The 22,821-nt window shown below is 36.9% G+C and overlaps 3 protein-coding genes across 14 annotated transcripts; 2 read left to right on the plus strand and 1 right to left on the minus strand.

Moving 5' to 3' along the window:
- The first annotated feature begins 263 nt into the window (after positions 1-263).
- On the plus strand, positions 264-2,514 carry LOC107791286 (transcription initiation factor TFIID subunit 8-like). The gene has a single exon (XM_016613327.2). It carries the CDS (start codon positions 884-886, stop codon positions 2,006-2,008), a length of 1,125 nt encoding a protein of 374 aa, XP_016468813.1. The 5' UTR covers positions 264-883; the 3' UTR covers positions 2,009-2,514.
- A 1,828-nt stretch (positions 2,515-4,342) lies between these two features.
- On the minus strand, positions 4,343-9,410 carry LOC107791285 (membrane magnesium transporter). The gene is made up of 4 exons (XM_016613326.2): positions 9,192-9,410; positions 9,056-9,108; positions 8,850-8,950; positions 4,343-4,741 (listed from the first exon to the last, which is right to left on the minus strand). The coding sequence occupies exons 1-4, from the start codon at positions 9,262-9,264 to the stop codon at positions 4,651-4,653; spliced, it is 318 nt and encodes a 105-aa protein (XP_016468812.1). The 5' UTR covers positions 9,265-9,410; the 3' UTR covers positions 4,343-4,650.
- Positions 9,411-10,593: 1,183 nt separating this feature from the next.
- LOC107791283 (uncharacterized) lies at positions 10,594-22,609 on the plus strand. Of its 12 annotated transcripts, none has more exons than XM_016613318.2 (16): positions 10,594-10,685; positions 12,343-12,546; positions 12,642-12,694; positions 13,966-14,233; positions 14,394-14,737; positions 14,853-15,138; positions 15,731-15,798; positions 16,555-16,803; positions 17,402-17,477; positions 19,549-19,625; positions 19,701-19,750; positions 19,997-20,081; positions 20,210-20,308; positions 20,938-21,267; positions 21,961-22,088; positions 22,218-22,609. In XM_016613318.2, the coding sequence occupies exons 2-14, from the start codon at positions 12,381-12,383 to the stop codon at positions 21,169-21,171; spliced, it is 2,055 nt and encodes a 684-aa protein (XP_016468804.1). In that variant the 5' UTR covers positions 10,594-10,685; positions 12,343-12,380; the 3' UTR covers positions 21,172-21,267; positions 21,961-22,088; positions 22,218-22,609. The 12 variants fall into 12 exon arrangements, with proteins under 12 accessions (XP_016468804.1, XP_016468805.1, XP_075078687.1 ...); XM_016613319.2 differs by having other exon boundaries at positions 21,970-22,088; XM_075222586.1 differs by having other exon boundaries at positions 21,970-22,088; positions 22,239-22,609.
- Positions 22,610-22,821: the final 212 nt, after the last annotated feature.

Here is a 22,821-nt window from a genome sequence, read left to right on the forward strand (position 1 = left end):
TATAACTGTAGAAACGTAATTAGAGTGCAAAACTTGCCATTTTGGTTCCAGACTCCTCCCTTTCCCCCTCCGTGTAATAAAACTATTTAAAAAAAGAAATTATAGTTTAAGCCTTAGTTGTGGGTTTTGACTTTTGAGGACTTCTTTTCACAATCATACAGGGCTCAATTGTGACTTCCCCAAACTACATGGACTGATATGCTATTATTAAAATGTAATTTTTTCTATAAAAAGGTCCCGCTCCTCTACTCCACCCTCCACTTTCTCGATCCAAAACTTCATTTTTGTGTAACGTTAGGGTTTATCAGATTTCTCCATTAAACCCTTCTCAAGTTCAATTACTTTCTAAATCAGCTGTAAGTATTCACTTCATACATTCCCTGTACATGTCTACTTGTACATTGGGCATTTGGGGTTGTACTTTTACTCGTTTAATGCTGCCCAATACCTAGGGTTTTATTAATTACCAAGTGTGGTACATGAATCGTTGAGCTCTATATTGTTTTTTCTTTTTTTGAAGAATTCACTGATTCTTTGTTCTGGAGTTCTCATTAACATCATAAATTTGTGATTTTAATTTTTTGGGAAAGCCAGTAGTTTAATAATTCATGTGTACTTGTACTTTGGGCAATTGGGGTTGTTCTTTTGCTCCTTAATGCAGCCTAATACCTAGGGTTTTATGTTGCAACGTCGGGTGTGGAGATCTTGAACTGCATATTGAGTTTCTTGAGAATTCAGATTCTTTGGTTCAGCGTGCACTTTTGAGTTGTCGGATTGTTATAACATTGCCAAGTTGTGAACCTTTTCTGTTGAATACACGAGTTTTAGCTGAGTGGTGAGGTTTTTGAGTAAAAGAAACCCTAAATGATTCAAGAATTTGAATATGACCGATGGAGGTAATGCGGAGGGTAAAAGGGAGAAAGAGAGTAATGTGGATAATACCGGGGAAGAAAGAGCTGGTTTCGACGATTTTGGGCGAGCAATATCGAGGATTGCTGTGGCTCAAATATGTGAAAGCATTGGGTTTGAGAGCTTCAATGAATCTGCCCTCGAATCGCTTGCAGACGTTGCAATTAAGTATATAATTGACCTAGGCAAGACTGCTAGTAGTGGTGCTAATTTAGCTGGGAGAACACAATGCAACGTGTTTGATGTAATTCAAGGATTAGAGGATATGTGTGCCTCCACTGGTTTTCTGGGCGCATCAGAGGGGAACCATTGTGGGTTAAATTCTGGTATTGTTAGGGAGATGGTTGAGTATGTGGAATCTGCTGAAGAGGTTCCCTTTTCTCAACCTCTTCCACATTTTCCGGTGGTAAAGAATCAGAGGATGATACCCAGTTTTTCACAAATTGGTGAAACACCGGCATTTAAGCACGTACCGCCGTGGTTGCCTGCATTTCCTGATCCCCATACTTATATACGAACCCCTACGTGGAATGAGAGGGCATCAGATCCTCGAGCTGATAAAATTGAATTAGCAAGGCAGCGAAGGAAGGCGGAAATATCTTTGTTAAATTTACAACAGCGATTGGTGTGCAATGGTTCAGCAGTAGCATCAACTTCTAAGCCGCCGGATGATGTTGATATTGCATCAAGTGTTAGTAAAAGCGAAAATCCATTTCTTGCAAAACCTTTTCAACCTGGTGAGAAAGATGTGGACATAGTTTCTCTTCCAGCTAAACTTTCCAGTGGGGTAGACGATAAAAATCACACTTCTTTACTGGAGACGTTCTCTCCTGCAATTGAGGCAATGAAGGATGGGCTTTCTGAAACAGTAGATGGTGCGGATAAAAATCTTCCGGACAAGAGGCCTGCTGTCTGTTTAGATTTTAGAACTGGAAAGAAAGTCTTAGGTGATTCGTTGGATCTGAGGCTTTTGAAAAAGGGTTCTGAGAGAAAAGCTTCCTTTTTCAGGCGAGATGAAGAAAGAGATGATAAGAAGAGGAGAGCCGAGTTAATACTGAGGCAATCTAGGGAAAATCAGCAGGAGTTAACCCAGTTGTAAATTAGTTCATGGATTGGTTAGCTTGATGGGGTACTTCCGTTCCCTGTTCGAAACAGCAGCAAGTGATTAGGTTTAGGTAAAAGTCAGCCATACTGTAATTCTTCTGCGAATGTCACAGAGTCTATGTGGATGTTGAGATGTAGTGTAGAGCATTTTTTCGAGGTTAGTCATTGTTCGTTCTCCAATGAATTTTTCTCAGTGAGAATCTTTTACTTTTGCAAATGAAGTTTCTCCTTCTATTTACTCCACCCACCCACTCCCCCTCCCTCTATAAAAATGAAAGAAAAACACAAACACACATGTACACTCACTCACGCACAAACAGAGAAAAGGAATAAGCAAATGAAAAGGAGGGAATAGAGTAGGAACACAAGATTTTTATGAACGGTGGTGTTGATCTTTGTATCTATTTGCTTTTGATGGCTGTGAAATTTTCATTATTCAGATTTTCATGCAGAAGTTTGAATTTGGGATTGATGGATGAAGCGTGAAAGTTGATGAGAAAATTATGTGTTGTTGTTTTGTTCTCTTAATTAGGAAAATGACTGAACTGGTCCCTTTTACAGTCTTTTTCTTCATTTCATACAGATTGGTTTTTATTATTGCAAGGCTGGTAACTCAGGGACTAATCGTAGACTCGAGCTATATTCCAGTGTCTTGCCTTGCCCTGTCTATAGCGTAAATAGTAAGCTACCCACAAAGCGAAGTTTTAACTATTATATCTGTCTCATCTAATAAACAAGTACCAAGCTATAATTCAAGTACTTGCAATACCCTGCCTGCAATATTGCTTGTACCACAGTCCACAACCAAGGAGCCAAATTTGAAAAGGTTTGATGATTTGATTGTTTAAAAAGAGATGGGAAGTTTTGTGATTCTGTTACATTGATTAAAATTCCCAAATTAAAGTATAGTGATCTATGAGGGAAATTACTTTGTTAGGTCGTCAAGGAAAGGTGGTACTGTAGTTTGTTGAATTCTATGAAAAGTATGTTCTTACATGTGTTTTCCCACTGCCAATTAGTATCATTTAGTTAGTACTTGTGAGAGAGAACATACTTGTGGTTGTTCTGAAAGATCTTGTCTAATCATCCATCGATTTCTTGCTGATTTTAGTCCAGACCAACAGTTTTTGATATTCTCTTAAAACCTTGTGGAGTTGTAACTTTTGTTGCAGTCATACGTATGCTGAGGGCAGTTTTTCTTTATAGTTTCAGAAGACAAACAGCTAAACAGTAATTGTTCCAAGTAAGAGAGGGATAACCTTTTTTACTTATTTACTGTTCCAATTAAGCATTTCTCTTTTTTGTATAGTTTGGTGGTTACATTCACTAGATTTCTAGATCTCCCGCTGCTTTCTCTTATTTCTGCTGTTTTAGAAGTTCAAGCCGTGAGATAACACATCATAGCTCAGCTGTGCAAGTTTTGCAAATGGAGCTAAGTTTAGATGGGTTTTGTGTATTATTCCCTTTCTTTATTGGATTTTGTGTTGGATTATACCATCATGCTAGAAGATTTTAGGAAAGGGATTTTTCTTATAACTATATACTCCTGTAAATTGCATTTGCGGTCTACCTGCATAATCTTGCATCATTATCCAGCTATTGTTATAGACTTTTGAGTGGATGTTCTCAGTTATATATGAAACCCAAGGCAATTAGTGTCGTTTATTTTATGCATGTGATCGGGGCATGCAAGTTTGTTGGACTGGCCTAACTAAGCTGTATGATAAGAGCAAGAAGGGTCAATGTTATCACCAATGAAATCAAATTTGGTATAAAGCCAATGGATGGGAACTGAATGGATTTCTTTTAACTGTGGCCCCTCTATCCCTTGCTGAATTTATTGTGATTTTACCTGGCAAAAGTTACTAAAATAGAGGGTGATATTTCATTCCAACAGCTAGGATGGTTGAGGGAGGATGGTGCAACTTGTGATTTATAGGCATAGTTGAGTTATTTCGCGTTACAAGAGTCACATTATGATTTTGATGCAATAAACTGAAAGGCGGATAATAAGAAATATAATCCAAAGCCCCCAAGACCATCTTTGCTCCCCATTTTCACTCGGAGTGAGTTTTGAAAACAGAAAAGTACCTTTCTAGTTTTGCTCTTTGGTCTTCAACTTAGAAGTATGATTGATCTTTGTTTAAGCACTTAAAAATTTTGCAAAAAATATGCACCATCTGATCGTAGTTGCGCAATTACATATATTAGCTTGACAAGAATCTAGACATCTTGGGACCTATGACGTTTTAGAAAATGAGAGCTAGCACAGAATAAGGAGATATAGATCATTTTCTTCGTTCAACAAAAATAATGTCCTTAAAGAGGGTAAAGAACATAACTCCTGAAATTATGAAAAACGGGGTAATTATACAGTTCCAGTGCTGAACTATTCTGAAAACTGAGTAACATACAAATAAAATCTAAGCAAGCAAAAACGGAAATATGTAACTGAGAAAAATGTCTCTCCCGCCTGCCCTCTAACAAGTACATTCAACTAGTGCTGCTCAAGTAATCGAATGCAGTTCAATATCAAAACTATCTAAAACAATCCTCTCTAAGCATAATAACGAAAGATGGGCTGGTTTGGAGGGTGACAATTTGTTGACTTCATGAATGCCGAATCTGTCCATCCCATCACTTCAATTTCAAGTCAGCTTCCAGAGGAAATATCTTTCCGCGGTGATTAAAGATCATGAAATCCAGATTGGCAGGCAAAGCGACCACCCTGCAAAATAGAGATATATGAGATATCTAATAATATAGACATATCTCGAACACCGTAAGTGCGAATGAATTGACTTCTGGTACCAATTCTCACTTGGCTATACGTGAACTTAACACACCAGAAGGATAAATGAATTGTTAAAAAGGGCAGTCTGGTGCACAAAGCATCCCGCGTTCCCACAAGATCCAAGGGGTATAATGCAGACAGCCTAATGCAAACATTAGTGGAAGGATAAATGAACTGTTGACCCCCCCCCCCCCCCCCAAACCCCAAAAAAAAATAGCAGTAGTTCTTGTTAGTCAGGGACCTACCAACTAACTTTAGCGTTTCTACTTCATTAAATGTCCTGAAAAGATACCCCAAAAACGTACTATTTCATGGAATTTAAAGGCGGGTCATGTAATTCAAATCTGGAGAAACCTGGAAAAGTACATAAATTTTTCACTGACTTCTTATTCAGCCCTTCAGTAATTAACTTTATAGATGCCATACAACCACAATGACATGGAACAAATGGTAACTATCACCTAGAGAGTTGAGAATCGGTCTTTTCTTAGATCAGCCTTGCCTTTGCTTTTCTTCACCTTGTCACTTGTCATCAAGCCTCCTACCCCGGATTTTTCAGTCAATTTGGAATAGACTCATCTCTAAGCTTCGATCTTCGTGAGAAAGACTCATGCCTCCGCTTATTGCTTCCATCCCACTCATATGTGCTCTCCTTTCTCTCGCCCTCCCTGACATTGCTTTTGCATCGCAAAGAGGAAGAAGGGTCTATGAAGAAAGATAATAGGGTGCTATATGTGTAAGTCTAAAAGAGCCCTCACAAATTCCAGTACCCAAATTTTCTAACAAGTCAATATCCAACTATATTTTCTAAATATCAAATATGCTTCCCATGATCTCTCTCTGCGTCATATTTTCTTTACATTGCTTACCCAAAACCACTGAAAATAAACCTATGCAAATTGGATTTGACTTTAAGAAAAACAACCATCTGCCACCCAGGACTTCGGTCTAGTGGTAAGAGTGCATCATATGCACATCATGGGTTTGAGCCTGGTATTTAGGTGGAGGGTAGAGGGGCAGGCCCATTACCCATCGAGTTTCAATCTTGCGCCACCCTTGGGATTTCTCAATTACCAAAAAAAAAACACACGAGAAAGACAACAATCTGATCATCTGTACTTGGGTGGTTAGGGAGTATAAGCAAGGGTTTATACGCCATGCATGGGTGTGGATAAAGAAGTTAGTCCTACCACATCAACATAGTAGTGATAGAAAGGATTCTGGGAATTTTTTGAAAATGAGGATAAAAAAGCTAGACCAAGAGAGAGACATCTTAGACTTGTTCACTGGAAAGACCTAGAACTAGTGAATACCTTTAAAGAGAGGGAAGGTTAATATTGCATGGCTGTATCCACAAGAGACTAAATGAATATGAAAAAAGGTCAAGGGATCGACAACACAACTCATAATTTGAGGTATCCTGCGGTAGATATAAGTAGGAAAGAGTCACCACAAAATTATGACCTTATGGATAAAGTTACAGATATAGAGAGAATTAATGATATTGTCTTATTAAAACCAGTGCGGCAAAAGAATACAATCAACCTCATTAGTGTCTATATTCATCAAGTATGATTAAATGAGAAAACTGAAAGCAAATTGTCTACACTCTATACTCAACAAACTGCATTATAAGGAAACCGATACTAAATTTCGGAAAAATATAGGTGTGTCCAAGTATCAAAATTGACCAAAACCTACTTTAAAGAGGGAATCACACTCGATAACATTTAAAAGTAAGTATCACAGTCAATTAGACTTCATCCTTGCCAAAAAAGTTGTCCGGACCAGGAGTAACTTTAAACGCCCAAAATAGACGGGTGGCTCTAGACGTGAAGCGAAAGTGTGAGGCAAAACAGAAGGACTGCTGCAAGCACCGAGGATTCTATGGGGGATACTAAATGGTACACACCAAATTGCATTTAAGGACAAGTTATTGAAGGAGGCGGCATTGGAGTTAGAAGCTAACACAGTTATCCAGTGGAAGAAAATGAATAGTTGCATTAAAATGTAGCAAGTGTATAGCTATATCTAAAAGTATAAGACCTCGACCACAGTAATGGTGACACCGGAATGATAAGATGCAAGGCCAATAAAGAAAAAAAAGAGTGGTATAGGAGTTTTTTTTTTTGAGAAGGAGCGGTATAGGAAGTTATCAACAGCAGTAGATGGAAAACCCTTTGAAGAACATAAGTTAGTGAAGAGAGAAGACAAGAAGGCGACTGACAAAGCACATGATAAATCCTTAGACGATACTAAAAGCTAGATACAAAGAAATGTATAAGCTAGCATGGTTGAGAGGGATGAGGGGTAAATATTTGGACAAAGTTGTATTAAAGACGATTCTCAACAAGTTATAATAGGAGGTAGTGAAATCAAAGAAAGATGGAGATAGTAATCTGATCACTTGTTCAACAGAAATCACAGGGATAGCTTTAAAGATTTATACGTCCATAACAAAAAAAGGTTAGCTCACTTGAAGCATTGTCTCCCCTAAAGTAAAGGATGCCATGAAATATGAGAGTCAGACAAGCATATGGTTCAAATGGTATCCTTGTGGAGGTTCTGAAGTGCCTTAAAGAAGTTGTAGTATGATTCACCAAGCTACGAATTTGTTTTAAGGAGTGAAACAACAACGAACATACCAAACGAATAGCGAAAGAGTGTACCTTGTGATAAATAAAAACGAAAGATATATTTAAAGCTGTTCAAACTTCGAGAAAAGAATGATAAAGCAAACATTTAGGGATATTACAAGAGTGACAGAGAACGAGTTTGGATTTATGCATGTTAGATTACAACAAGCGCTACATGCAAAAAAAAATTATGGAAATTTATAGAGAGCCTATATTTTTGCTATGAAAATTTATAGGAAAAAGGAGGATTTCCGCATGATATTCATTGGCCTAGAACTACCTCCAAACTAGCCTAGGAGCACTTCATGCACGAGGTAAGCCCTCGTCATTCATTGACAGAAAGAAAATGATATAGTTCCACTAGAAGTCTTGTGACCAGAGACAGATCCACGATTTTACTTCTATGGGTTCATGACTCATGACTAGGGTTCCAATAACTGAACCCATCACCTTGTTTAAGTTATAGGTTCATAGTTCAATATTTTCAACAATCCCAGTGGATTTTACATAGATAAATCGAGGTCTAGTGTAAAAGTTATGAGTTCAAACGAACCCACATCTATAAGGCTGGATGCGCCCCTGCTTGTGAGTGCTTGAGAAAAATGCAATTTATCTCAAAAGATAAATGCATAGAGGATATGTACAAGTGAGCATTCACAACTGTGAGACAGTAAGAATAGAGAGGCTATATTTTTGCTAAGAAATTGATGAAGTTTTATTAGGAGAGGAAGGAGGATTTCTACATGATACTCATTGATGGCCGAGGAGCACTTCATGAATGATGTAAAGTCCTGGTTATTCATCGACTTAGAGAAAGAAAAAAGATATAGTGCTAGTGAGTGCTTGAGAATAACAGAATTTAGTACGGTGCGGCCTAGTGGTCAATGAAGTGGGAAGAGAAACATGAGGTCTCATGTTCAAATCCCTGCAAATGCAAAATACACTAGGTGATTTTCCTATCTGTCTAACTCTTGGTGCACAGAGTTACTCGGCACCTGTTGCACGCAAGTTGGCCCGCCCACTACGTCATAAAAAACAAGAACAGAATTTTATATCAAAATATAAATGCATAGAGGATATGTACAAGTGCAAGCATTCACATCTGTGAGATAGTGGCAATAGATATTTCCATAACTGTGGTTTCAGTGTTTACACCAATGATCTATACCCCCTCAGGTCTGAACTCCAAAAAATTTCAGTACGACAAAACAATGAAAAATGATAAAAATACACAAGCCCCACCCCCCCCCCCCCCCAAACAACCACTGTGCTTCAGTCCAAACAAGTTGGGCTCAGCTATAAGAATTCTGATTGACCATGTTACTCTATTTAAACTACTTTCAGGATACAAATAAAAAATACAGAAAAATAAACAAGCCCCAATTTAAAAGAATGAGTTGAAGTACCTGTTTTCCTCAGATTGAGGATGGATTGACTTGAATTTTCCAGGAGCAGCAAGAGCAGCCCACAAGCATAATACTAAACTAACTATCAATTCCATCACAACCTGCAAATCATTATCAAAAACATAGTAGATCAATCTAAAGATTCAATTTTAATCAACAGTGGCAATTCTGTAAATTCAATAAAAGACTAATAAATGAAAATTTACGTTGATAGGGGGACCAGAAAACTCTTCCTCGGTAATCTTGAGCAAAGCTCTATCTGAAATTCAATAAAAAAATTGAATCTCTAAATAAATAAATAAAAAGAGGAGAAGAAAAGTTAAAGCAAAGGGGGGTTATTACATTGGACAGTGGAATAAGCAGCGTGAGATAGAATTAGAACGCCGATGACGCCAACGAGGAAACCGGCACCCATCTTGGTCGGGGAATAGATCGGCGGCCGGCGAGGGAGAAATTTGGACGGCGTAGATCGAGAGTGAGCTTGATTGTGGTGTTTGTTTGGCTTAGCTGGTTGTACTTTGAAGATTTAGCAGCTAGCGTGGATCCGATACTTACACAGTTACACCCGACGTAATTATTAGTCAGATAAAAGGTACAGTACTAAGTTTATTGCAGCACTAGTCCCTGTATTTTCACTATTTATTACCAACCGAATAAATCTATAAATTAAAAAGAATCTACAGATATATAATATATGAATAATTCATGTATTATACAAGTCTAACTGTACATAATCAACATATAATCTATACACACCGACTAGATTAAGTAAATAAATTCGGCCAAGTAAAAATCTTTTTTCCTCTTTTTTTTTAATTTTTTATTTTTCAATGACTCAACATTCAAGTCATGTTCTTTTTTTCTTCTTCATTCAAGTCATGTTGAATTTATGATTTAGAAGTAAGAAAAAAGAAACTATCCCTCAGCACACGTCTTAGGGGATTTTTTTTCACTTTAAGTACCATACAATAGTTATAATTCTTCGATATCAACTTAAATGGGTAAGCATCAAATTTTAAGTGAGTATTAGTGACATTATAACATGGCCGAATATAAATTTTGATACTAAATTTCACTTTTGGAATTCAAGCTTTTCGACAATGTTTGCTATTTTGGTGCTCATATAATCTAAAGCTAAATTAGTTCAACCTTACTTACTAACTTTAATTCACTAAAGTTACGAAGTATACTTGTTTGATCAGTTTAATTTAATTTTTAAGAAGAAAAAGAATGAGGGCGCATATCTTACACATCTTCACTCTAATTAGGCTTAGAGAAAAATGATTAATGTTTATTAGTTTGAACATAAAAAAATAACAACAATATACACATGCATTTACTTGTTTATTGTCCTTCTTAGTCACCCCATTATTTTTTCGTCACTATACACTTATTTGCAGAGTATAAGTCTCATTTTTGGAATTAAAATTGGATAAAATCATAGTAAATTTTAAACAAATAATTAGATCAATGCAATTTGAATTAAATTAGGGGTAACAAAATATCTTTAAATTTAAAATTAACAGAAGAATAACATTAAATCGTCTCATAAAGAAATAAAATCTTAGAAGAAAAAAAGAGTGTGAATGAAACGTTATATATTAAAGCTTATATTGAGGGAGGCGAGTGTAGTTCATAATTCTAGAAGGATGTATATGTATTATCCTAGAATAGAGAGGGACGTTATTGCAATTGGCTTTTTCTTATTTTTGGGTTTCTTTTCTTCTTCTTTTAATTCCTCCAACATATTATCTTCCTTCCTTCCCTCCCTCTCAAACAAACAAAAGACAAGCAGAAGTTAAAGGAACAGGCCACTGTTTATTTCAACCATTTCAGGTAATCCGAGAAACTTCGTAAAGTTTAACGCATTTTGCGTCACTGTTTAGTTTTGTTGGTACAATTAATATTCTGTCCGTTGTTTGTCACTGAAGTCTTTTTAATTTGTGTAGACAAATTGTCTCGATAGAGAAACTATCGAGTATTGGCATTAGGCATGTCCAAATAAAGATAATGTATACATAGGATTTTATAGACAAGTCGTTTGAGATTGTTCAGCTACCTTGTGATGCACAAAAAAATGGTAGCAGCGGCGGAGCTAGGATTTAAGTCAAAATATAAAGAAGTAAATACACTAAGAAGTCAAGGAATCCAGCATATAGTATATATACTACATAAAAAGAATTTACTTATCTACGCAATGTAATTTTCCAGCAATAAGGGTGGCTTCTCCACTGTCAGAAGTTTGAGCAAGTATATTGATGCACAAATTTGGCTTGCAGTTTAGTTAGTTTATTTTAATTAAGAGGAAGTTATTTATGCATTTGGGTAGTTTAAGTAGATGCAGTTAGTTAATTAGTTAGCTTGCTTAGACAGAAGCAGAGCCAGGATTTAAAGTTTTTGGGTTCTGGATTCTAGTTCATTTAAGTTATTGGGTTCTAAATTAATAATTTGTACATATTCGATAGATGATTTAAGACAAATACAGGATCTGGACGAAATCTAATGGGTTCGGCCGACCCCATAGGTAAAGAACTAGCTCCGCCATGTGCTTAGATAGAGCAGTTGGATTTCTCATAGCTACTGATCTTTTAGTATAAGTACATGTACTTGTAGAAGGAATAATGAATACAATTCTTTGATTCTTCACTTGGATGATGGTATTGTGATGAATTTCTGCTTCAAAGCTTCTTCTCCAGGCCAAAAGTTACCAAAATGTGCTCAAAGATTGTATTTATACGTTTTGGCACGGTCCACATGAAATTTCCAGATTGCATTTTGCAGATTAACTTTACCGGAGGTTGTGCAGTTGCACAGCATCTTTAATGAATAACCTCTGCAGTTTTCTTCTGTTGAGCGTGCAGTTGACAACCATGCCACTGAACTGCATACGCATTATAATTGAGAACACCAACTTTCTGCCGGAACTTGTTATTTGGGAAGTGCTTGGTGGCCTTCCAAGTTGTCAACTGCATGACTTGTGGAATCATTGCAATCTTCATTCCATTTTTCTTCTGTCTTGCCGACACACTCCAAGTCGTGCGGCCATATGAAATGCTATATTTCATGCCTTGCTTACTTTTTAGCGTTTCTTCCCCTCATTGGCTAAATCCTTCTGGGACTGCAAAAAAATGATATTTTTCATCAGATAATATTTAAATTGCTTGCTAACAAACATGCAATACATTTAAAAAATAAGCATTTGTAACTTGATGTAAAATCAACTTATCAACAATTAGATTTTAGCAAAAACTCTTCTACCCCCTGCTCCCTCTCATCTTCTCTTTTGCAATTCTTGTTCAAGTCTCTCGGAAGTTTCCTTCAGCTGACTTGAGTAGAATAACCAGTTCTCGAACTGTCACTAGTTCTTGAATTAGGTGTAACACATTCTATGCAGTTCAGTCTGAAGCAGTGTTGAACCGTGTAACAAAATATCTGTAACATAACGCTGTGTTATTTATTTGTTTATTAATTATTTATTTCATATTTTTTGCAGCCTGTAGTTCCAAATTGATCGACAGTAAACAAGAAAGTATGAGTCGGGTTCTGAATTTCTTCTTAGGATACTCTTTACCAAGAATATCGGATTTCCACAATGGTTGTACAAAGTTTCAAGATTCGCCACAAATTAGATCACGTTTGTCTTATGGGAAGCCTTCTGCAGTCCAAAATTGTAAAAGGGTTCAATTTTCACCACAAGGTTATTACTAAAATTGCTGTTCCAAGTGATAGAACAAAAAGTCCAAAATCTTGTTATCCTTTTATAAGTGGTGTTCTCGATTTGTATGTTTTCAGCTTTAAATCTGGAGCTAGCTGCTTATGCTGATTTGCATTCACTTCCAGACGAGGTAATTTCAATAATTTTATTCTCCTTACATTTTAAGAAAATATTCGACAGTTGTTTGTCTATCTAAGTTATAGATACATGACCCAACTAGTGCATTACCGAGAAAATGATGTTTTATGCTAACATGGACTGTTGATAACTGTTGTTTCCTAATCCCCGATGTTAAAGACTTCTCCTTATCCAATGAACATACATATGATCCACATATTTTCTTGCTAACCACAAATCTGAATTAGCCTCATCTTTTTCCCTCTCCCCAATTTAATGTTTTGGCTTTGGTTATTCTATTGTATCTGTACTTCTATGCATTATATTCAATTGAATGAGATGACATTTCTCCTCTTCATATAAACTAATTAAAGTATTTGACTTCATGAATGAAGTATAGGCATATCGCGATATATACTGATGCAATGCGCATTTGCTATGTTAAATGATCTGAGATTAGAAGCAAGCCTATTGGAAATTGTGAACTTGCATATTAATAATTAATAAGTGCCTTAGTATCCCCTAACTAATCATTGTGGGCAATGTATATAACAAATGTTGTTAGCTGAGTGATCACTCCTATAATTCATTTCAAAATCTTGCATTTCGTCTAGGAGAAATTGTCGGTAAGTGAATATGTGCTCTGACCTTGGGTTGCATTTTAGATGCTTAAATCGATTTTGTTACATATGTTTAAAAGAGTTTAAGTCTCTGGATAATTTGGCTTTACTTTAAGTACAGGGATTGTTGTGGTTGTTTATCCGGTAGTATTATTAACTCACTTCTATTCAGTAGCCGCAAGTTTTGGTTCAACGCTAAGGTCACGTCACGAGTTTGAGACCTACCTGTTGAACTAAGACAGGTATTTAAGTGGAGAAGGGCAGAGAGGTGGGCCTAGTATGCACTGAGTTTTGTAGCTAAACTACAATGAATTCCTCAGTCATAAAAAAGTCTTTTTCTACTGTATATGCTGTCATTTTCTGCAACCATTAAAACTTGACCTCCTAGTTTGAGTAGTGTTAGTTCAGCAATAAATTAGCAAAGTATTGATATATCAAAGTGCTCCTTTACTTTACCTGATACACTTAAGTAGTTAGTTTGTCATGCATATTGTTTTAGTTCATGTCCAAAAGAATGAAAGAGACACTGAGAAGCCATAATTGATTGAGAATGTAAAAAATATAAGAAACACGTAAAATATAACGTGACTATATTTATTGTTTTTTTCGTGTGCCATTCAGTCTGCTGTCTGTTCTTCTTACCCAGACAAGAATCCACTTTTAGGCTGAAGCTCGTGACGGAAGAGATTCAGATATCTTACCTCATGTTCAAACCCTTAGAAATTTTCCAGAGGAGGAACTAATGGGCAAAGTTGTCATGGTCAGATTGGATTTGACCATTCTGCTAAGGGAGCAGAAGAAAAAGCAGTCGCCAGCAGGTCGTGTAATTTCAACCATCAAGTATCTACACAAAGCCGGGGCAAAATTAATTTTAATAAGTAGCTGGAGTGCGAGAGCTGATTCACAGCTTCTGAAATTGGAACGTGTTGCAGGTTTACAAATTTCTTACTTTTCACTTATTGTTCATGCTGCTTCTCCCCATTCTAGGCAATGATGAAGGGACCTGCACTGACACGATAACTGTGTTTGTTTGATGTTAGCTAAAGATGTTTTCAATGGAGTTCAATTGATCCAAATATTGTGTTTCTTCAGAATTTCTATCGTCAGAACTTGAAATGGAAGTCATACCAGTGGAGCTTGGTTCTGGATTTGAGCAGTCTCAGATGGAAGATGGACATAATTCTGACATCCTTCTACTTGAGAACCTTTCTCAGTTTAAGCAGGAGCAAGCCAATTGTTCAGAGTTTGCACGATGCCTATCATCTGGGGTAGATATCTTTGTTAATGATGCATTTTCCCAATCACATAAGATTCTTGCATCAAATGTTGGTATTACCAGCTTCTGCTATGCCTCCATTGCCGGATTTCACTTTGATGAGGGAATGTCTCAACTGAAGAAAATAATCAAGATGAACAAAAGACCCTATTATGCAATAGTATGCATCTGAGAATCTTTTGCTTCAACATTGAGTAATTTTCAGGCTCTTGCTTCAAACGAAAAAGGAATTTTTTGTTCACAAATTGCACGTGATAATGTGAGATGCAATGCAGATTGGTGGAGCTAATCTCGCTGGGAAAGCAGCAGCCTTGCAATTTTTGGCATCTAGATGTGACGGTTTAGTCTTTGTTGGAGATGCTGCATTTCAAATCATGCATGCTTTTGGATTAGCTGTGCCTATGGAATTGGTGGAAAAAGAATCACTAGAAGCAGCCCATATGCTAATTGAGGCTTCAAAGGCAAGAGGAGTACAAATTGTATTACCAAAAGACTTTTGGTGCCTCAATGATCATTATCCACTACAGATGAAGATTTGTACTGCTAATCATATCATGGATGGTAAAGTTATCTCTTAATCTTCAACCTAGCCCCTAGGTCTGCACTGTTTTATGTGCCAGATTAAGGATCAAATGGATAAGAGAACTGAACAACTTTTAAAAAGTTAAACGAACTTCATTTAGTGGCTATTTTGACCATCTAAATTCTATTTGCTCCATCATAATGCCAGGATTAGCCACTAAATGTGAAGGTCACTGCTATTATCACTGATTTTGATCTCGCAACTGAAAATTTTGAAGCAATTTTAACCTTGCCATTTATCTTGCTCTCTTTTTGTCGTCTTCTTGGAAATGAGACTAATAATCACCTGATAATAAGCTTACAGGAAAAAGGGACTTCTCAGTTCTGTTGGGTGATGGGTTATTTCCAACATGCAATCAAACATCATTGCAATTGAAATTCCATATTGTTGTCCTTTGGTGAATGATAAATTTTGATCCCTCTCCGGCAGTTTTGGTCCTTATTTTGGAAATTCCATTTGCTTGAGTTTAAGCTAATTTCGTTTCTGAAAGTTTGAGAATATGTCTCTCTAGTATTTACCATTGGGACGATAGTTTTTGAGATATTTATGGCTTTCAAATGTGTTCCTTAGGATGGAAACCTGTTGATGTTGGACCCAACACGTTGGAGGAAATGATCTCCATGCTTTCAAGATGCAAGGTAATCCCTGAAGTTCCTTCTGCGCTAAAGGCCTAAAAGTAAAGGTTCTTGCTCAATTTTAGGTCACAATTTGGTGTTCTTGACTAGATCCATGAGAGTTCATAGGATATCTCTTGTGCATGATCGCAATTGTAGGTTTGACCTTTGATTTGCATCTACAAAAACAGTGTCAAAACTAATTAAACTAATCGTTTCCGCAGTAGTACTTTTGCGCCGCAAGTAACATGCTAGATTTTTCCTATTCTTTAGGGCTTATTTATTGCGCATAGTCTTACCCTTTTTTGCCTTGTCAAGCCTTCTTTCCCTACCATTATCATTGTTGGTGGTGCTGTTATTACAATGCTGACACAACAGTGTAGATGTCCTACTGTTGATCTAGATTTTACCTTTACCCATCTTTTCCTTTCATATTCTTGCTCTAGAAGCTGAAGTTAAAAGATAACTAGTAGCTTAGACTTCAGTAGCGGGTATTAAATTTTCTTGTCCCACAAATACTTGTGCCTATAATATAGGATGAATTAAATCCAAATATTTGAAATTTACCTGTTCAGTTCGTTTGTACAGGCTATGAGAATTTCTGTGATCTTATGTATTGAAATAGCTGTCACAGGGAACTTCTATGATCTTGTGATGATATAACTTGGAGCATTTGTTGTACGGTTTCTCTTGCTCAATATGATGATAATTTTGTTTTTGTACGATCTATTTTTTGGAAACAATAGATGCTCAGAGAAACATGCTTTCATTGTTTTTCAGAAAATTTTGTGGATTGGAGCTATAAAGTTCGCCGCATCAAATCAAGAATCTGCTGGAACGTCCAAATTGGCTGCAATGCTTTATAATCTTAGTCAAAAGAACTGTGATCTTATTGTGGTTGGCAAACAGGCATGTGAGACATTTGTTGGGAAATCAAGTTATGTAACGGTCGATTTGATTGAAAACGCTTCCATTGTCTGGGAGTTTCTGAAAGGGAGAAAGCTTCACGGCCTCTTGGCACTAGATAGAGTATGCTTTTTTCCAACTCAACATGCTGTGTTACACAAATTTTAAAAAGCTGAATCCAGCTTCCTCAAATTTTACGTAGATAGAAAAAGGAAATTGTGTTAATAGAGAAAAGGAGGTAGACACATGGATAAGGACAAAGATTTGACTCGATATGAAATGAAACAAGAATAAACAAGCTCATCAAAAGCCCCTTCCGTTCACATCTTGACCAATGTTTGCAATATTGGCTACATGTTATGTGCTGTCAAAATTATGACTATTCTTCTGCAAAGTGGAGCATACTAAGGGGAGCCGCAGAACCATATATCTCGGAAATATTTACTTAGAACAGTAATGCAAGGTGTCAGAGCCTTAATTCTCATGAAGGAACTATAGACCTACTTGCCACCAACCCCGACTCCTTTCCTGTATAACTGCTTACCATACGGCACACGTTTTTTTTGTCTTTCCTGCGTTCTAAATACTTTACCACTGAATTAAATTACTGTTAATAGTCCTCTTCGAACTTGACTTTGAACATGCCCACTAGTATATGAAGTATGCTTACCAATAGATGTGTATTAGCTTCAGAACTAATGAATGTTTGGCGTTTATGCAGGCATACCCATTTGAGTTGAACTGGGATGCTATATATACCAATACGACCCTACCTCTTGTTGTTGATGTAGGAAGTGGTAAATCTCTCTTTCCCCTGATTCCATCTTTCTCTACTTCTATCATATTATTTGGGTTTGAATATGTGCAATCATTTGATTACACCAGTAATCAATGGAGTAACAGCTCCATATTTACAATGAAACATAAAAAATTTACTGCCGGAGTGTCTGGAGGGACTCTAATTTAGTCATAATCTTATAGCCTCGTATATGTGAGCAATGAATCCATGGGTTTCCCCGTACATTGGTTATATCCCTGGAATAATACTGTTAAAGAGTTCTTACCCTTGAAGGAAGTTTAGAGCCCCTTGTTTCTCTGTTATATATATATATATATATATATATATATATATATATATCTTCAAATCAGCTTTATACTTCATTACACACCAGCAATGCTTTTGCTACACTTTCAACAACAAGAACAACTACACTTCAATCTCAAGCTAGTTGGTGTTGGCTATGTGAATCCTCAATGGTCATTTCACTCCGTTTGGAACTGTTTCATTCTACTTCTGATTAATTTGGGTTTCTCTCGCACTAGAAGTTTAACATTTTCTACTGACGCTCTAAAAAGATTAACAAATATTGCACTCAATGTAAGCGTACTTATATGACAAAGCCTTAATCATAACTAGTTGACTTAATCATAACTAGGGGTGGCAAAATGGTTAAAAGAAAACAGTTAACCACCCATATTATCCACTAAAAAATGGGTTGGATAATGAACTTTTTAAAAACGAGTCAAATATGGATAAGAACCATATTATCCATTTAGAAAATGGATAACCAATGGGTCTAACTTTTACATTTGTAAAGCCTCAAATTGGGGGTTCCTCAAGTTAGGGAGACTAAGAATTCTCCCAAAAGTGATCATATGCAAGAAGTCATAGATAATATGGTTAACCATATTATCCGCCGGTTAACCCGTTTTTTATCCGTATTAAATATAGGTTGGGTCGGCTAATTGATCCGTTTTTCATTACCCGTTTGACCCGAACCATATCCGACCCGACCCGTCCGTTTGCCGCTCCTAATCACAACTAGTTGATATCGCTCATATGGATCTTTTACTTACGTTGTCTTATTTTTCGCAATCTCCTTATTTCGAGAAATTGTAGGTCTTTGAGACAACTTTTTTCCTTATGATTTTAGGTCTAATTCGTTTCTTTTTAACACCTTCAATCATCATGGTTTCACAACTACGGGTTGGTGAATTTGGAGGTTGATAGGATATGGACATTGGGCCTAACTCAACCCCAAAAGCTAGCTCATGAGGTGAGAATTGTCCAAGCCATATAAGGAGACCAAGTCCCCCATCCCTTAGCCGACGTGGGAGACTCAACACTCCTGGCACGTCCAGGCCTACCAACTGGAGCGTGGATAATATAATATGGGGGCCCAACATCGGTGAAACAAAGAATTGGGATGAGTCCGGCTCTGATACCATGATAAGATATGGACATTGGGCCTAACTCAACCCCAAAAGCTAGCTCATGAAGTGAGAATTGTCCAAGCCATATAAGGAGACCAAGTCCCCCAGGAGACTCAACAGAGGTCTACGTAGGACATGACTGAACTATCAAATGACCTTATCTCATGTTATCCTCTATGCTTGCTACTTGCGCTTTACGTCGGATGTGTATTAATTATGATCTTGTATGACCGCGGCTCATCTTAAATCTGCATTTCTACAGCACCAGTCTTGCAGTGTGTCCCGATACAAGAGATTTGAGAAATGAGAGAGTATATGTTGAAACTTGTTATAGACATATAGTCCTTATAAAGATATAGTCCGTTCTTGGTTGATTGAGTTTTATATGGTAAAAAGATCCAACTTATAGTAAGAGGGAGACAGCCACCTGCGTTACTAAGATAAACTTTTTTTTTATATTTCCATTTCCTTAGCTTTAGCTACAATAAGCCCTTGTGGTTCGGCCCTTCCCCGGACCCCGTGCATAGCGGAAGCTTAGTGCACCGGGCTGCCCTTTTTTCCTTAGCTTTAGCCTGCATATCAAAATTACCCATGTTGTGCAGCACCAAATGACGTTATTAGTTGTTAGTTCTCACAGTTGAAACCAAATTACAGGCAACGGCTTATTTCCGTTCAGAATGGCAAAGATGAGGAAGGATTGGAACTTTCTTGGCATGGAGATGAATGAAAAGGTTGAGTCTTTTGCAGAATGTATATTCTGCTGCTTTCTGTCTAAGCTTAATAATTTGACTTTCCCCTGTTTCCAGTTGGTGAGCCGTTGTATTGATCATGTTTCTCAATCTGGCATGACTAATGGGTATGTATTTTTCTCCCTATTTAATTGCTTTATAAGATATGCACACGAATAAAGTGTTGTGTTTAATATCGGAGTTAGCAACCAATATACCTTATTTCTTTTAAATCCTAATTGCTGTTGAAAAATGTCAAAGTATCTGCCTCAAAAGCGCGTGCTCTAACCATTGCACTTGTATTTTAGCAGCAGATAGTCTTCTATTTTACGTGTTCTAATTTTTTTGTTTTCTTCTTTCATCTTTGTTTTTAGATACTTCATAGCAACAAATGCCACATCGACATTCCGGTCCATTGTTTCCAGTTACCCTGGTGATCTGGTTCTTGTGTCAATACAGGTAGGTGGCATTTTGTTGTTTCTTTTGAATAGAATCTAAGATACATATCAAAATGCCATGGTCAAGGCTGGCCATGTAATCGCTTGTATGTTAATAACAAGGAACAACAAATTTCCTCACAACTGCAGTGTCCAAATCCAGATTTCAATAAACCAGAATACCGATGGAGGATGGTGCAAAGATCATTAGTTGAAGCAATAGCAGACTTACTGGCTTCAGATGGAAAGGTAAAACTGCATCTCTGTGGTGCTGTGTCTCTGATATGCAATTGAGTCTCTAATTGAATTGTGATCAACTATGTGATTGAAAAAGCAACAAATTTTGACATGATTCAAGTAGTAACATAAATGATAGATATTGTTTAGAAGATGGAGCATGGTTTTACTCAACTCCAAAAGTTAGCTCATTAGGTGAAGATTGCTCAAGATTATATAAGAGACTTCTGGTTAAGCGTGGAGTGATCTCATCCACTCCACCACATTCGCCGGTGGTGATTACCTACCATATTATACATAGTCTAAGACTCCCATATAACAATCTCCGGTTATGCATTTTTTTTTTTTTTTGGCAATTGGTTATGCATTGTTAAAAAGGAATAAGTCAACGAGAAGTTCTTACATTTCTTAACAAATATTAACTTGAAGGGTGGTGCAATCGATCAATAATGACTCCCTGAATTCACCTTTTTTGCCTCCCTTTTTTGTCCTTCAATGGTTTGATCTATAGGTTCAAATATTCATATTCATCATTAGATACACAAAGTGTGGCTTGGATAGCTAATATGTTTTGAGTGAGACAGGCACAAATTATATCATGAGCGAAGGATGCTAATCCAGATCTGTTCTCTTAAACACAGGTATTTCTCCAATCTGATGTAAAAGAAGTTGTAGTGAGAATGAAAGAAGAATTTATGAAATATGGTAAGGGCAAGCTCGCAGTGGTGCATGATTTGGATGATAGCACCAGTCATCAAGATGGGTGGTTGAAGGAAAATCCCTTTGGCATTCGATCGGATTGGGAGCAACATGTTATAGACCGTGGATCTCCTATGTACCGATTACTGCTATTGAAATCTTTGAGTTCTGGTTGAGATAGATGCAACAGGGTGGATTCACGAACAAAATCATTCTTAAAAGGACGTCTACAGGCCAAACTGTGGATGAGTGGCTATTCTTATCTCTCCGAGGTAAATTTCATGCTAACATTTCCATATCCTGGTTAAGTCATGAGATATAATGTTGCATGAAAACTATTCTTTAAACTCCAAATTGTAGCTATCTAATTATTTTCCTCGTTGCCTTAAATGCTATCTCGAGCAAAGAAGTGTTATCTCTGAATTCTATCTTTGATTTTCTCATATTCCGTCTTGCAGAGTTGCAGTTTATCGATGACAATAATATTTTCTTAATTTACATCTTTTCTGTCATGCAATTTAAGCTACAATTGTTGAAAACACATTTTGTTTTTCAGAAATTCTAGTTTTCCTTGTGCTTTTGGTTGTCATGTTATATTATCTATTTCTTTTCTGGGTACAAAATGATTACTAGAATCATTATTCTTTCCTGTGTGCTATGCAATTCAATTTGTCTAAATAGTGTACCCTCTAGTATTTACAAATACAGAAATATACAACTGCCTGGTAAAAATAACCTCGGAAGTCAAGATAAGGTACTTAAATTGGGACAGAAAGATCATATCTACAGACCACTTAATTTTCAATGAATATCCTGATGGAAGATGTGTGCTTTTGTGTGAATGTGATACTCAAGCAAGATAAAAATAACATCTGAAGTAAAGATAAGGTACTAAAATTAGGATTGAAAGATAATCTTATGCTCTTAATTTTCATTGAATATCTTGATGAAGATGCCTATCTCAGTGTTTGTAGAAAAATACTGTCCGGACCTCCTTAGATAGTCTCGTAGTTTGAACAGTGGGCACGCTGAAAAGAACGGGAGCTGCAATATGATACCAAAACTATCCACTGGCACCAAAGAGAGTATTCAGGTAGGGAAATGGAGCAGTAGGAGATTCGTTTCACCATCTTCTTCTGTTAACATGATTGCCTTTATACTTGATTCTTTCTACTCAAACTAAGTCTAAGAAAAGTTGCCCTAAACTTATTTATAATGGCAGGCTTTCCTTGGTATATTGTAGTGACCTGTTTGTAGCAGAAGATGACAGTACGATGGATGCCGATTGAGGCTGCTCAATTGTACCTGCAATGTAGTTAAGGCAGAGAAAGAAGCTGGGATTTCCATAGGAACAGAAAGAAAAAGATGCAGACACCAGAAGTTTCTTCCTTTTACTGAAGCAAATCATTCCAAGGCTTGTCATTCTAGTTTGTGTCACCTCACATGTTCCTTATCTCCTCATCTATGTATCTATGGCTATGGAAACATTAATCTTTAGTGTTATGTTATAGTGTGTAGCATGAAACTTAAGGTTGCTGGACTAACTAGCCCGAAGATACTCACATGGTGTAATATTGTTCGTTTTGGGCCAAGCTCACACGGTTTTTCCGAAAAGACCTCACACCATTAAGATACCAATGTAGAACTTGATGGGAATAAACCTCCTACAGTAAATAATATTCACGGTAATAAAAGCGAAATAATAACGTAGCACCGAGATACGGTAATCAAACAAGAATAAAAGAGGGACAACGACACCTATATTTTTACGTGGAAAATCCTTATGAATGAGGGAAAAAATACGACCCCGAGAGGAGCAACTGATA

This window comes from Nicotiana tabacum, chromosome 10 (genome assembly GCF_000715075.1).
Source record: "Nicotiana tabacum cultivar K326 chromosome 10, ASM71507v2, whole genome shotgun sequence".
Taxonomy (NCBI): Eukaryota; Viridiplantae; Streptophyta; class Magnoliopsida; order Solanales; family Solanaceae; genus Nicotiana; species Nicotiana tabacum.

Coding starts and splice junctions, on each gene's coding strand:
- LOC107791286 (XM_016613327.2), top strand. CDS start 884: ATGACCGATGGAGGTAATGCGGAGGGTAAAAGGGAGAAAGAGAGTAAT.
- LOC107791283 (XM_016613318.2), top strand. CDS start 12,381: ATGAGTCGGGTTCTGAATTTCTTCTTAGGATACTCTTTACCAAGAATA. Junction 14,738..14,852: donor AAAGACCCTATTATGCAATA/GTATGCATCTGA, acceptor GATGCAATGCAG/ATTGGTGGAGCTAATCTCGC. Junction 19,751..19,996: donor CAATCTGGCATGACTAATGG/GTATGTATTTTT, acceptor CTTTGTTTTTAG/ATACTTCATAGCAACAAATG.
- LOC107791285 (XM_016613326.2), bottom strand. CDS start 9,264: ATGGGTGCCGGTTTCCTCGTTGGCGTCATCGGCGTTCTAATTCTATCT. Junction 8,951..9,055: donor TTTCTGGTCCCCCTATCAAC/GTAAATTTTCAT, acceptor AATGATTTGCAG/GTTGTGATGGAATTGATAGT. Junction 4,742..8,849: donor CCTCAATCTGAGGAAAACAG/GTACTTCAACTC, acceptor TCTATTTTGCAG/GGTGGTCGCTTTGCCTGCCA.